Source organism: Macrosteles quadrilineatus, unplaced genomic scaffold, assembly GCF_028750875.1.
Source record: "Macrosteles quadrilineatus isolate MER2022 unplaced genomic scaffold, UCM_ALF_1.0 Scaffold_5__1_contigs__length_97177068, whole genome shotgun sequence".
Taxonomy (NCBI): Eukaryota; Metazoa; Arthropoda; class Insecta; order Hemiptera; family Cicadellidae; genus Macrosteles; species Macrosteles quadrilineatus.
Genome location: NW_026542598.1, coordinates 49,086,497 through 49,103,025, shown reverse-complemented (window position 1 = coordinate 49,103,025; position 16,529 = coordinate 49,086,497). Strand labels below are relative to the sequence as shown.

General features: G+C 35.1%; 2 protein-coding genes across 2 annotated transcripts in view; one reads left to right on the top strand and one right to left on the bottom strand.

Moving 5' to 3' along the window:
- Positions 1-246: 246 nt before the first annotated feature.
- Positions 247-13,474, top strand: LOC128995585 (probable cytochrome P450 49a1). The gene is made up of 9 exons (XM_054420601.1): positions 247-489; positions 2,689-2,914; positions 3,883-4,070; positions 5,568-5,760; positions 6,392-6,548; positions 7,100-7,297; positions 8,261-8,470; positions 8,997-9,101; positions 13,226-13,474. The coding sequence occupies exons 1-9, from the start codon at positions 366-368 to the stop codon at positions 13,472-13,474; spliced, it is 1,650 nt and encodes a 549-aa protein (XP_054276576.1). The 5' UTR covers positions 247-365.
- Positions 10,548-16,529, bottom strand: part of LOC128995583 (uncharacterized) — a 43,029-nt gene continuing 37,047 nt past the window's right edge. Inside the window, exon 13 of the mRNA XM_054420600.1 lies at positions 10,548-16,479. Coding sequence (XP_054276575.1) covers positions 13,618-16,479 — 2,862 coding nt within the window. The 3' untranslated portion in view covers positions 10,548-13,617. The remainder of the gene's footprint in view (positions 16,480-16,529) is intronic.

Sequence of the window (16,529 nt, the reverse complement as noted above, 5' to 3'; positions counted from 1 at the left end):
TCCTTGTCAAAGTCGTTGTCGTCCTCGTCCTGCCTGAGTAGTATTATCATACACACTACAAAAACACACACACTACGTACGCACTAAGAAGACTACACAGTACAGTACAGACTAGACAGTCAAACAAGAAGTCACTGAATGCAGTGGGAGTGGAATCGGAAAGTTCAACGAACACTCTTGCATCATGTGTTGCACTGCGTTTGCGATATTGTTTTAGACATTTTTTTTGAAAATTAAAAACCTGACCGCGGGATTTTCAAATTGAATTCTGTAGTGGTGATTTATGTGTTACTAAATATTTGCTTAATTTTACCTTTATAAGATTATAGCAGGATCTGAACCATAAACTAATTAGAGGTTTGAATATGATCACAAAACTGAAACATTGTGGTAGACAGTTCTCAAAATTAGCTGTAAAATCTTTTGAAGACATCCCTTCACCGAAAAAGTGGCCAGTTTTGGGACATGCATATTTGTTTCTTCCCAGAGGTAATTAAACATATTAAATTAAAGAATTTTACAATGCTAGATAAAAAAATATGAAGGACTGTGTGTTGCAATGCATGAACTTCAATTTAATTTATCTAGCTCTACAAAATACTTTTTTAGCTGTAGCAAGTTTTAAATGAAAATGAATCAATGTTATTTCAATTTTCATTTTCATCTTTTCAACATTTACTAAAATACATTATTACGTTACTTAACAATATATTTAAAAAAAATGACAAACTTATTGCAAAATCACAACTTGCATTGATACCTTACTTTACTAGCTAGTAATTGCTTACACATGCTATAGCACATCTACCATAGCCATAATGTTCTACCACTGCACCTAAACCACAGATAAAAGTAAATTAAGTTCTCGTTGTGTACCACATCATTTTTTTGCGGTTCAAATTAGCTGTTGTCATACATAAAATGCAAAAATATAATAGTGTTGCACCCTATTGGTAAACCTCATGACTTTTTAATGCTATTTATTATCATAGTCAGCTGTTTCGACTAAAAAATTGGTTCTATGATATGCAAAAGCATTAAAAGTTATAAGATTTACCAACAGGGTGCAGCGCTATAATTTTTTCTGCTTTTCTGAACAGCTAATTTGAGCCACTGACAAATAATTTAACAAAGCAGCAACAAAAAACTGTGATATGCAATGAGAACTGTCATAGTTGGACTCTTTACAGTTATCTTTATGTTTTTTAATTTCATTAATAATTTGTGATATTTAGCAAATTTTTGATAATTTTTTCTCTTTTAGCGAATTTCCCATATAGGGAATAAGCTATTACCGTAGTACTCACGGTAAGACCTGGACCCGGGACCGATTTTTTTTTTCGTTTTGAGGTCCCTAGAGGTCAAAAACACCATCCGTTCAAATTCATATATATATTTATATATAATATATATATATGTGTCCGTTAGCGCAATAACTCGAGCAAAAATGATCCGATTTTGATGAAATTTGGTACAAACGTGTAAACCTACGTTTATTCGAACGAGTTCACGAACCAGCATGATCGGACCATGGGAACGGGGGTTTATGGGGGCTTTTATGGGGTAAAAATGGGTTTTTCCCATTTTTTACCCAAAAAACATAAAGTTTTGCAATTTCTTTCGAAACTATTTTGTAGAGCTTAAAAAAACAAATAATTTAGTATATTGAAGCGTTATAATGCGCCTAATGGTTACGGAGAAAATTCCAAAAAATTGTAAATTTAAAATTCCCATGTTATTCTTATGGAGAATAAGTAAACTGTTGTAGTTTGCTTGTTTTCTTGTTTATAAACATATTTTGCCCAAATTTGGAAAATGTTTTTATTTCTTACTAACTATTAACATCTTACATAAAAAACACTTTTACCCTCCCTGTTGCAGCAAACCTAAGTATGTTTTAAACTGATTCTATTTAAATAGGGAATAAATGTGATATTTTTAAGGAGACATTTTAGTTTAAATCCATTCAGGGAAATGGAAATTCGCTTAGTCTGCAGGTTTGCTGCGGCGGGGGTATTGTTTAGGTGAAGTGGTAGAACATTATGGCTATGGTAGATGTGTAATAAAGAATACCGTAAATTTAAAGAAGCAAATTTGATCAAAATGGGTCCTTTTCTATTGCAAACGCAAAGCTTGAGTATAACTGCAATAAGCATTTTATACTTATATGCCAACCCCGTATGAAGGACGGGTACTGTGATGGTATAATTATATATTTTAGGGGAAATCTAACCAGGTAAATGTAAATTGAATAGTCTGTAGGTTTGCTGCAGTGGGAGTATTTTTTGTATCTAGAAGAGAATCTTATAAATTTTAACTGAAAAATTGTTTAACGAGAACAATGATGATAAAAATCATAGCTTCCTCGAACAAGGCCGCTGCGAGACAAAAGTGGCAACGGCCACAGAAACGGCAAACTCTGTAACAGCTGTTGCACTAATTTAAAATGGTTCGAGCGTGTGCATAATGTTAATGTTTACAAGTTTGTTTTACCTGTTATTACCATGGCAATATGCAAGTCACATTGCTACACTCCCCAGTACTGTGGCCTTGTGTTATGAAGGCTATACTGAAATTCTCTGATCAAAATTGGAGTTGCTGTGTGAAACAAGTTAAGTTTTACTAACAAGTTACACCCACTCTTGCAGCATTTTTTAAGTCACCGCAGATATGACTTTATACTTACAGGACCATATAAAGTAGAGAAGATGACTGAGGCAATGGCAGATTTGAGCAGTAAACTGGGACCAGTTTTCAAACTTTACTTGAATGGAGAGCACATAGTCATAACGAAGGATGCAGACGACACCAAAGTCATGTACCAGCATGAAGGGACAAGACCTCATAGACCACCATTTCCTGCTCTTTACCACTTTCGGAAACATAAATTCAACAGTGTTGGGATTGTCCCTGGGTAATTTATTTTCTGGCTATGGACAATAATACAAATATATGCATACAATATTTGGCATAGATAGAATGGATTTATTCTCACACATTAAATGTGTGAAATATGTTATAGGTAGTTCACATTATTTTATTAGGATGTTCAGTACTGTTATATTCCTTATTAGGCCTTAAATAGGCTTTCTAAATAATGTTTTAGTACATAATGCTGATGTTTTTTTAAGAAAATGCAGTTTTTTTTTTAGTTTTTTTAGTTTACTACTCCTTCACTGTAATTTTTCATGGCAATTTATAATAAGCTGTTGGCAATTATTTTAAGGTATGTTTCTGACCGGGGCACATTGATTTCTATAGTGTGTATTGTGTATTGATTTAATTTTATTTCGTAGTTGCGTAAATTATTTTTAACAAATAATGAGTTCTGTTTATAATCCATTGCTTGAGTCCTCTGGTTTTAACTTACCAATGGTTTTTTTTGTGTCTAAGTAAAGGGGCAACATTTGGCTTTAAAGCCATGTAGTCTCTTGTGTTTTGTATTTTTAATTATCTTTATCATTGAGTTCTTCTGTGGTTGCCTTGATTGTTTATCTCTTGAAGATTCTCTTCACCATTTAAAGTGCATACTGTGAACTTTAAGAAATACATTTAGTCGATAATAACACTAAAACATAATTAATTGGAGACAAAATACTCTTCAAAAAATGATCAATATGGTATGAGAAGTCTACCTCCACTTGGTATCACTTGTCAAAAGTGATATTCTGAAATGACAATTATTAGTATTACAGCTAATAATTAGCAAGTGGATGACAGTTGTTGTACTAACACCAAATATAATTAGTCAGTGAGAGAAGATTCAAGCAAACTAAATAATATTACAGTTCTGTACTAAAAATGTTCTTGGACAGTCCCAAAAGACAAATATGGTCTGCCATTAGGTGTTTGGTTAGGTACTTACATTTTAATTCTTTCCAGAAATGGCAAAGAATGGTATCATTTTAGAAGAGCAATGAACATTCTACTCAATACAAGCATGTTACAAACCTACAAAGACAAGCAGCAGATGATTGCCAACAGATTCACTGATTATATAGACCGCCATAAAGATGAAAATGGAAAACTTTTTGATTTGTATGCACATCTAACAAAATTTTCAATTGAATGTAAGTAGCACTTGGAAAAAATAATCTTTTTGTCATACTGCAGCAAAAACAGCCGTTATTCATGCATACGTTGCGGGTCTAAAGTAACATTTTTACTCTCTAGGGAGTAAAAATCATTTTTAGTCTAGGGAATGTGACGTGTTTGTTGACCGCTCGACATATTGATGGTATAATGTGTAACACAATTCTAATAGACAAAATGATTGAATCACTTACTAAACAGCTGCTCAATTATTTGCATTAGCAGAATTGAAAACAAGCTGGAAGTCGTTTTGAGAGGTCATATTTAAATAAAAATATTTTGTTTTCTAGATTAGGCCTAGTTTGTTAATTAATGATGCAAGATGACAAAAAATATAGTTCACCACACGGGCAAAAAGTGTCTTATTAACCCCGCTCATTGTCCGACCTCGGCTTTGCCTCGATCGTTAAACTTGACCTCGGGTCAAAAAGAGTAACTTTATTTCCTTAACAGGTACAGGAGCTTTGCCCAATGTTAGCGTCTGGTTCATCACCTGGCTGCTTTTGACCAAACAGGGCTGTTCTCCTAGCCCCAAGTATGTAGCAATTTAGAATTACTTGCTTTGCAGTCTCATTGCTGGACTAGCTGCAAAATTGATACCCCGGGTATCATTGATGATTCCCAGAGTTTGAAGGTGTTTGCTGAAATAACTCCGTATCTGACCCTCATTAAACCTAGGGGTTGTGAACCTCTGGCCTTTGAACGTCCTTCTCCCGAGGGTGGAATGACTGTTGCAGCTCTAGGGCACACCCTCGTATCTACACCGGAACCCACAGTTGGACCTTGTGTTCCCTAGTCTTTGGGGCTTCTTTGATACGCGCCAGCTCTGGATGAGCAAACCCCTGAAGTGTTGGCAATGCAGCTTCTGGAGTTGCATCAGGTTTGGTTCTGGTAGGGTTTAGGTTTTCTAGAAAACAACATTCCCACAAGTGAACTGCTAAGTGAGGCTGAAGGTCGGGCTCAGGAAGAGTCCCGCATGGCCGGGTAAGTGCAGTAGATCATTGGGTAAAAGCGTTTCTCTATCTAACAGACAGCATAGCAGATTGAGGGGTTGAATCTCGTCTCAGTTGGCTTGGTGTGTAACTCATGGTTAGTTCACCTGTCTTTGGCTGAGCTTTGGTGGGGAAGGCTCACCTAAAAATAGTGGACGACTCAGGTAGAAGTTGTAGGAATGAGTGAATTTGAATTATTTATGAGGTAGCTGTATCTCAAATCAGACATTTTACTACACATTTTACCTAACTGTGTACATCCATTGAGAACTTTAAAAAAAATCTTCGATGTTAATGATAAGACTTTTTTTTAAGCAGACATAGGCTAATTAAAATTAAATAAGAATAACCTGTAAAATTTAATGGGCTGATATTAAATGATTGATGAATTATTATGTTATTATGATATGTTGGTTGTACTTTACAATATTGCTGCTGACTGATATAGCAGTAACATATCATTGACCAAAGATAATGTTTCAGCAATATCAGTAATATGTCCGGGAAGACTCTTCCCATGCCTGGACTCAGATCAGGGCCATGTCTCAGAGCTTGTCCAGGCCAATGTTGACTTCATGGATGGACTCTATCAAACACTGATTGAACCTCCTATTTGGAGAATCTACAAGACGAAAGGATACAGAAAGCTGGAAAATGCTCACATGACAATGTACAGGTGAACTTTTGAATTATTGTGTTCATTTGATCAAATCAAATCGTTTGAGTACACTAACTAACTAATGGTAATACTTGTTAGTTAACAACAAATTTATAATATAAATTACATATCTCCAACTAACTATTTAGAACTATATACCTAACTAGTAACTTATATCTCCTTAACCAAACTAAACAGAAATTACATTTTACAAAATTTGCCGATATCAACATGATTCATACTCTTGGCAGGAGCTTCAATTTGTCTTTATGTTGTTTTCGGCTACTATGACTAGTGACAAGATTAATTATCTCATTAAAGGTGGGGAACGGCTAGAAATTGTTGTGGATGAAGAAAAAGATCATGGTGCTGAAATATTATTTTGAACTAGCCCGCATAGGCGTGGAAGGAGCTCGATGGAGACCCTAGTTTACCAATATATACTTCGTAATTTTATCTTAAGCCGGGTTTACCTAGGCGCGGAACGCAGAGAGCAGTATCCACTTGTCTTAGGCAATTTGATGTTAATGTACACCATGTTAATCCCTTTTCCGCTCTCCGCGCCTAGGAAAACCCAGCTTTAGTCATCTTTTGCAGCAGTTCTTGAAGGAACAAAGAATAAATTTAAAATTTGTTATATTTTTCTCAGGTTGCTAAAAGAGAGAATCAGTCAAGTGTTTGACGAATATCAGAAGGGAAGTTTCCAAGATCAACCTGTGATGGAGGCGCTCTTCAGCAACAAGTCTCTGACTTGGGATGACATTGTAATGCTAGTGATGGAAATATTTACTGGAGCAATCGATGCGGTGAGTTTTAGCCAAACTTAAATATTTAAATTCCACCCTTTTTTTTATAATAGTTGTTCATTTGATGATAGCCTATATGAACTTTAAAAAAACATTTCTTATTTTTACCTGTGACAAAGTGAATCAAACCTTTATTGTTGCTTTCAGTTGCCTTGACCTTCTGCCGGTTACATCATCATTAGTGTGTGTAGATGTTTTTCTTGTCGTCTTTGTGATGTTTTTTTATTTACTACATGCCTCAATTTTGAGGGACCGACCACACAATCTGACCGTTTTGAACCTAGAAGATCAACACAAGATTTCAACACTGTAAACACTCCTTTAAATATCAATTAAGTTTAGTGTACTGGTGAAATAAGCCTTGTTGCATTTGCTTCTGGTATTACGTGGTACACCAAACCTGAAACACATGGAATAAGCACTCATTCTTATCAAAATATGCACCTGATCATCAATTATTGCTGTTACCTTTATTCTTGTGTACATTTGAAATAATATTGGTACTTGTGCTTTCTTCTACTATTATGTTATAAAATATGTTATTGTTACAGACTTCAACCACATTAGCCATGACATTGCATTACCTCTCAAAAGACCCAAAACTTCAAGAGCTGGTCCGGAACGATAGTTCTCTTAAGTTGACACGAGCGTGTTTGAAAGAAACCCTCCGAATGTCACCCACTGCGGGCGCCAACAGTAGATACCTGGCCAAGGACGCTGTTATTGGGGGTTATTCTGTTCCAGCGGGAGTGAGTAAAAATCGATCTTATTAAACCTAATTAACTCCTGATTTACAATGTTTTTATTAACAAAATATTTATGTTGAAATTACGAGCTATTTTTTGTCTACAAAAATAACACGAAGTGCAGGTGCCTAAAGCCCTTAGCACAAGACATTTTGAGTACAGACAGTGTGGTAAAAGGGAGTATCTCACTCAACCATCTAACTGTGTAAGCTGGTACCAAAAATTCAAAATGGCAGATCCAAGAGTTCTTTGACCGGCCCCCATTTTAAACTCCGTTGTCCGGTTGAATTCAAATTTGTGGCATCGTATTCTACTAGTAAAGGCCTTTGATTTGATGTAACTATCAACCTATGCTTACTTTTAAGATTTTCTTCTGACTCCTTGCGGGTCATCTCCCTCCTCCCTGAAGAGGTTGCACATCACTGAATAATGTGTTGAAATAATACTAATGCTCAGTAACTGTACCAAATTTTAAAGCTCTAGCTTTATTACTTATTCAACTGGGCCTGGACCTTTTTCCACCCTGTGTATACGTTTGCATTGAAACTTTTTCAAAGATACTTCCAAGTAAATCTTTTGTTAAAGCTTCACTCCTAACTCTTTTTGATAACTCTCTCAGCCAAAAAGGTGTTATCTTAGTCATGAATTCGATATAAATTTGAGGATTTTTGAATTAGAAAGAATCCATCTAGGAACAAAAATTTTACACTGTACGCAACAATTAATTAGATTCCACTCTAATTACAGCATTTACAACTAAAAGGAAGATATTTTCCACAACTTTCTCCTTGGTAGAAAATACTGTAAAGGGCAGTGAACTATTCAATTTTGTGTGTTTATTTTGTTAGTGTACTCTTTCCATTCAGATAAACCTGCTGTCCTAACAAAAAACTTAAAACCTAAGCCCTTGGGCTCTATGTCAGGGAATGTTATGTTGTTTGAGTTAAAAGAGTGTTGATTTTCCAGACACTAGTATCAGCTTTTAACTCTGTGTCTGGTCTTGACCCGGAATATTTTGAATCCCCATCATCATACCAACCCGAGAGATGGCTGAAAATTGCAAATCAAAGTGATAAAAAGATTCACCCGTTTGCATCTCTACCATTTGGCCATGGACCAAGAACCTGCCCCGGCAGAAGCATAGCAATGACAGAGATGACCATACTTCTCTCAACTGTAAGTAGTACAAAAACATATACATGTATTGGATAGGTCTAAAATATTCCCAAATTATTCGTTTTGAGCCTCAGGGATTTAAAATTTACCCTATCTATTTTAATTATTTACTTTGGATATTTTATGAACAAAAATGATCAAAATAATAATATTAAACTAGTTTTTAGTGGACACACACATTAAGCATAATCAAACAGGAGCAAAATGCACATTGAATGGACTCGTTACATTATTTAAGGCGCAACTCATAGAATAAATAAATATGACAAAAATCAAAATCAACAAATAAGACATTCACATTTTATGAATGGCTGCCAAATAAGCTATGATGATTCCAATACACTATTAGATTCAATACATATTGGATTACAGAAGCACATCATGTGAGTTTTGGAAGTAATCCAACTTTTAAATTAATAATTTTGATTATTTGTTCAACCTCCTACACACGTTTTTAGACAGAAGATTTTAAATTATTTACTTTGTATTCAAATGTAGTGTTTATAAAACACTATTGTTTTTGTAGGTGCTGAAAAAATACAATCTACAAAGTTGCAATGATGATGCAATTGGTATGATCTACAGAATGAACAGAATACCAGACAAACCAGTGACTGTCAGTTTCTCTCCAGTAAACTGATTATCACACAAATTCTTGTTTTATTCCTTTCGACCAAGTGTTTTGTGTAATTTATTCAGGGTGCAACAATGCTTGATTGGTCTGTGCTCTGGCTAAAACATTACTAGAACTGTTGGTGGAATACAGGAAGTGAATTAAAAATTCATTAAATTCATCAAAACTTTACTGATTTTTACATCAGGGTTAGGGATAACAGTCTTGTACAAAACTGGAAATAACCTTTACGTATTAAAAAGCATTTCATAACACAACAAAAACTAGCTTCAAGAAAGTAACAGAATTTAAGTAGGTAATTTGTAAAATGTGCAATAAATTACACTTTGTACACATTAATTAATTTAAACGTCTATTTTTATCATAAAAAATCAACTATAAAGTTACTTAATCTTTAAAAGAATTGTTTTAAAAAATCGTTTCTAACTTTGGAACTAAGCCCTGAGAAGTTGGGGAGTTTCAGGCAATTTTGAGATGTACTTAAACATGTATGTCAAAATTTAAAAAAAATATATACTACATGCTTCAAAGCAAGTTATAAAAAAAGGGTTGATGTTAAATCTTCTTTTAATTGAAAGAAACAAATGTGAAATAACTTCCAACTTAACGGTATTAAGAATGTTTAAATGCTAGTTGGGGGTTGTAGTCAAACAGAGCACAATTTATAAAAATACTTAAACCTAATAATAAATTTAAATCATGTTTCTTACTATTTAACTGAGCTCTAAAGCAACTAAATCAAGTTGCATACTAAATGAGATCAATAAAGTAATGTATAAAACATAGCACAAACAACATTAGTAAAGAATATTACTCATGTCCGGGAGGAGGTAGGTATTATGTGGATCTTACGGTTAAAGAAATTATTTCTGAGCATCAATTTAGCTACAATAAACATAGAAAATTTAACAAATGACATTAAATGTCATTAATTATGTAAAAAATGCAAGTTGTTCGACAGCAGACTGATATGTTGAAATGAATGAAACATTTTTGATACGATAAACAGTCAATTAAATCAGAATAAACTAATATAAAAATAAATATTAATTCATTAACATAATATAAATCTGGATAAAATGTTTGTAATAAGTCATATTGCACTGGTATTAGGTACTTTAAGGTATTGTTCAAAAAGTATTTTATTCAAGTTTTACTTCGATAACGGATGCATAAAACTAAACATATTTTACAATATTCCAGAATGAGTTGAGTATGCACGCAAAGTACAGAGAATTATACTTTTTATTTTAGTGATACAGACAATACTTTTGATATTTTGGTGATGGTGAGATTTGAAAATCCATGAAGATTAATTACTTGAGGGTAAGGGTCAAACTATTTTGAAATGAGCTAAAAATGTACTGATTAAATAAAACCAAATTGTATACACAATCTTGCGGCAAAGATTGTTATATTTTATGGTTAGTAAAATTTTCTAAGAACAATTTTTTTTTGTATTGGAGATATTGGCAAATTAATGTAATGTAATACTAAATTTGAACTTTTAAATTTAGTATTACTTTACATAAGAAAAATGTGTTGAACATAATAAAATTATGTAACTTTGATGGTTTAATACCAATTAGAAAATATTTTAGCAATGTTTTTAAGAGATTTTGTTTTAACTTAACCCGGGAAAATAATTTTGTTTGGTTATATCCAACGCCTAATTTAGCTTAAAAAAAGAAAAGAATTATATTCTTGTCTGTTTACTGGCAAGCCCTAGAGGATTACACAACATTCACACACACACTCACATATCAGCCTACCAGTGAGGTTAAGCTGTTGGTGCGCCTATTGTTTTTACAAATATAGCGCACAGTTGTTCTGTGCAACCTCAAAGAGAATCAAACATTAAGTTATTGCTAAAAAAGTGATCCAGATGCCTGAATAGCTAATTGATAACTGTCACAGAAAATAGTGTTTGACTATGGAACACATAGGAATGACATAAAACTTAATCTACTCAGTAAAAAACCATATAGTATAACAAAAGACTAAGGTGTTGTTTAAGGAAGATCATTGAGTGTGTATGTGAGGGTTGTTAAAAGGCTTGCCAGTAAACAAAAAGTGTATGCAATATTAAATTAATGTGTTAAGCATATTGGTTATAAAAAAAAATAAATAAAAAAAATAATGATGCTTCTCTAACATTCTCCTTAGTGGGAATAATTATGGGTAAATATTGTTTTTTTTAGGAATAATTTGATTAATTCTTACATATTTCATTACTTTATGGAAGGCTGTTACTATTTAACAAAAACAAGAATCTTTGTATCCCTGGTAGCAGCAAACTTGGATACTCACTGTACAGCAAAAATAAATAACATTAGTTTCAGTGAGGTAATAATGTTATTATAATGTTGATATATAAATAACAATTTGTTCAGTTTATATTTGAACAATGTAATTAAGAAATGAAGTTTATGACATAGATAACTGATTGAACTTACAGCATTTCAATGTTTACTAGTTACTGTGGTTTTCCTTTTTCTTATTATTGAAATAGAGCATTTTAAACAACTTTTATTTGAGGATATAATGTAACATTTTTTATAACTAATTAATATTTTTAAGAGGTTTCCAAAGATGCAACAATACAAAATTAATGAGCGATACAGATTTAAATGACGAATCCAACAATAAAACTTGTTGAAGTTTGTTGTCGGTCTACCAGTGACAGAGAAAACATACAAAATTAACAATAAACAAATAATATTTCATAAAACTGGATATTAACTTTTCAGTTAATAACAAAAATAGAATGCACAACTACAAACAAAATCTCTATCGCTTAACTACTTACTATATAAAACAACTGTACATCTTATTTAAATCGAGTTTACACAAATATGAAAATTTTCATGTACAAACAAAAAATTAAGTATACTCATTTAGGATGTACAAAACATTAAACAGTTTTTCATCGACTATATACACATCGGTAGTTGGTCCAGTAATCAGTGTCTTTGGTAAAGTGAATATGTGAATGTATGGACTAATACAATCATTGGATCATAGGCTGTTTCGAGTATTGAATGATGAGATGAATGCGTACGATAAGTACATAAATCCTAAATGCAGCAAACTATTAATATGTACAGAATTCTAACAATTATAGAGAGCATTATTATTTACATTTGTTACAAACAGCTGCTTAGGATCATCACTAAATCGTTAACTTTTAATATTAAAGCTATGTATTTGTAAATACATATACACACGGATTTGTTAACTTTATATTCTAAACCCTGAAGTTGATGTGCTTTTGTTAAGTTTGTTTGTTTGTTTTATAGCTCATCAAAATACAAAATATGAAACAAACTGGGCCAATGAAAAAATCAATTTTTAAGGCCCGGCTATTTTATTAAATTGTAAGAAAGAATGAGAAGAAAACGTTGAAGTTGATTTCATGCAATAAATTGGTTCAAGTGAACAAAATTACTACTTAGCCTTCAATTGTTCATACAAAATCTATTACCTTAAAAACGTATTGCAATTTTTTCTGTCACACAAACTTTGATCGTATGGGATACAATTTAAGTTATATCATTAACTGACCTTACAAAACCCAGACATTTCAGATATGTATTACTTATATTACCTTAGCTTTCAACAAATAATTATTTATTAAAATGGAAATACATTAATTGTACACTTTTATGAGAAAGACATGTGCTAACCAGAAGGATTTTATGCAGTAAAACCTGATTTCTGATAACTTTAATTTCCAATAGAAGATTCTTAATGATTGGACAAAATATGTAACCACAATGTGTGATTTGAGACTTTTGGAAAATGTTTGAATTTTATGAGTAGTATTAAAAGCAATTTGGAAGGTAAGTCAAAAGACAAATGTAACATTGCGCTTTCAACTAGGTACAAAAGAAAAATATATGGTAGGAAGACTAGTCATTTCTTTTTACACAGATACATTTTTCAAGATACATTTTGTTATAATTAACATACGTACATTTTGTATGAAATAATTGAATTAAATAATTGTATTTCATAATATAAGTTTAACACAACACCATTTGTGTGCAACAAGTCTTTTTTTTAATTTAGAAAGCATGTAACTTTCACATGGGTAGAGCTGAAACACTTTTTGTGTATAGCTCGTGACACGTAAGCTGGCACTTGGGCCTAGCACAGGCAGTGTAGCAGGGGTGGGTGGTGGTGAGGAAAAGACCGGACTGCAAACATTTCCGCTGACTCAACAAGTTGACTCCTCGTGTTTCATGTACTTGAGCACCTTCACGAGGGTTGTGAGGACAATTTACGCAACCCTCACGATGGCACATAATGTTTTTGAGCAAGAGGCTAGTAGGGATCGGTCAAGTGCCAGCTTACAAGCCAAGAGCTAAACAAAAAAATCTTTTTTGAGAATTTTAAAGCGTGTAATGAGGTTTTACTGCTTTCAGTGGTAAAGAATGTTTTTAAGAAGTTAAGACTAATATTCATAACTCTAAAGCCAATAAAATAGGTCACAACTTATTGTGAAATACCTTCATAACCAAGAGGATCTGTTCATGGGGTCGTGCATCCCAAGGTACCCTCCTGGAGGGGGGTATCCAGTGGGGGGGAGTAGACCCTGGTGCAGGACCATCGGCCTCAGTAACTCCTCCTTCTGCAGCATCTGTGGATAGTTCATAAAGGGATGCGGGTAGGACAGAGGCCGAGACGGAGCATGACTCAGGTAGGGGAAGGGTGAAGCAGGTGGATGTGGACTAGGGGATGAACTTTTAGTGTTTGCACTCATGTCCGGATGAGGTGCGAAGAAATTACTGGACCGCATTTCTTCCAGGTACGAAGTGTAACTGTCTTTGAGTGGCGCTGGGCCAAAATTAAAGGCACTTCCTGGTACAACACTAGATGTTTTTAAAGATATTGCTTCGGACGAGGACTGTCCCAAATACTGCTGAAATCCTGCCGGGATACCAGAGGGCGTGGAGGTGTCGCTGCTCTTTCTCTTCTTGCTCGGTTTCTTCACAGCGGGTTTGGCTGCTGGCTCTGACGGCTTAGGTGTAGTGCTGGCCCTGGACACCTGTTGATAGGCGACTTCCAGAGGCCTGTTGTACCCAGCAGTCATCAGATCCACTGGTCTGCCAGGGTACGTCCCTGAGGTAGCTTTGGCTTGGATGAGATCCGACATCGGGTGGTTGTAGCTGACACTGTGAGGGTAGCCAAACCTTGCGAGATCGGACATCGGATGACTGTAATTCACCTTGCCTGCGAGCAAGTCTTGTTGAGAAGGGTAGCTCAGCGGTGAAGGCGGAACACTAAGTTTCCCACTGACTAGGTCCGGAGAGTGATTGTAGCTCAAACCGGACGCGGATAAGTCTGAAACTGCCCTACTGTAAGGTGAACTCACTTTAGGTGGTAAAGATTCTCGACTTGTAGGATAAGTAATGTGGGAACTTTCTTTGTTTTTAATCGGCTCATTTTGAGATACCTTGGCAAAATCCAAGGGGCTTTCGGTTAGTTTGTTTGAATCTTGTGATCTACTGACATAACTGAGGTTCGGTGGTGTATTTGTTTTGGCAGCAGTAGGATGACTGGAATAATTCAAAGGTGAAGATGACCTAGGTGCATTACAAGACAAATCTGTACTTCGCCCCGAATAATTTATCACAGGAGTTGAGGTCTTTGAGACTGGTAAAGAGTTAGAATACGATGACTGACTATCACTGACTTTGATAGGTCTAGTTTCAGAAAAATTAGGAGGAATTCGAGAATAGCCTCTATCATCTCTAGGATAACTAACATTACTCATTACACTGCTTGAAGTTGGATACATGGGATGTATCGATGTTGTTGAGGGAGGGTTCTTCCCATAAAGGCCATCATTACTGTAGTATGAAGCGGAAAGTAACCTTTCTTCTGCATAAGGGTCCATGAGATGAGGTGATATTCCATGCAAACCTAGAGCTAAAGCAGTTTCTGATGCATAGGCCGGTCTTGTATTAGGTTGAGTGGGTATTCGACCAGGCGTGGGAGTGAAACTCCTGTCGTTCTCAATAGCATTTCTAGTGGGTGTGAAAGACCCACCTCTATAAGATATCTCAGGACTAGAGCGAGCACTTTGTTCTACCTCGTTTATTATCCTCTTTTTAACAGGATACGTTGATGATACAGACTTTTCAGTTGCAATCGGTGTTGACCTGTACTGATCCGTCAAAGGTTTATTAGTGTCGTAATATGACATGTGAGCTGGATAAGGTGACATAGGTGCATCATAAGTGTTGACTGAAGGTGACTGGTAGGGCAGGGAGCTGCCACTGTATAAGGGATAGTCTGACTTGGGACTTGCCATTGGTGTTCTTGGGCTACAGCTCGGGATATCCCTGGGTGAACAGCTGGGTGGCTCTCTGGGACTGCAATTGGGTGTGGGAGGTTCTCGGGGACTACTGCTTTTATCGGAGCTTCCCCGGGGAAATGATGTGTCTTGATAAAAACCAACTCTTATGGTTCCATTAAGGGGGGAGTGATGGTAAGGTGTTTTGTTCGGGTCTGCTTGCGGAGATAGGTAATGCTCGTCTAAGCTCGGCCGTGGCGAAGATCCATCAATCATTGGGTCTGTAGGGTCTTGACTGAAAGATGACCTCTCTGAGACACTGCTTCCTGTACTAGCCTTTCTTTGTCTTCTAGCAGGTGACACCAGAGGCGGAGCTACAGTAATTTTCTTATCTTTATCGTCATCCACAGATATAACCTCTTCAGTGTCTTTAGGAGTAGCCTTGAACTGATCCAGCTTTTCTTTACTTTCATCGTTAATATCAGACTTCTTTTTGGTAGGTGGTTGTGATTTTGGCAGCCCAAACGCTTTAAACCATGCACTCAGATTTGGTGTGGAGGATTTCTCAGCCTTGGTTGAAGTTGGCACAGGAGCTGTTTTCTTTTCAAAGCTGTTGGAAGTAGGAGAAGCATCTTCTTTCAACTTTTTGGTTGACAACCCATCTTCAGGAAGGTTTTCTTCCGCTTCTGGAGAGTTTTTATCATCCTCTTCAAGAACTAAAGGTTTTTCATCCCCAGAATCGTCTTGAGAATCCTCATCCTTTTTCATAACCTCAGTATCGGAATTTTCAAAACTGTGTTTTCCAAATCCGATAACATCACTATTTAAAACTGTCCCTAAACTCAACTTAGGTGTTATCTGTTCTTCCTTTTCTAGAGTTTCAACATTTTGATCCTTTACCTTCATACCCGTTTGGTTTCCAGAGATGGAAGTTTCTTCATTCTTACTTGCACTGGGATTAGACAACAAATTGCCTTTGCTTTTCCCCGGTTGAAGTCTGTCTATTGTCCTTTGTACTTCTCGTCTTCTTTTCAAGGAACCGTGATCCTTGAAAAATCTTCTTCTCGTAAAGTCCTAAAAAAATATTGTAGTAAATACACAGTCAGCAGGAAAGTTTTAGGTGT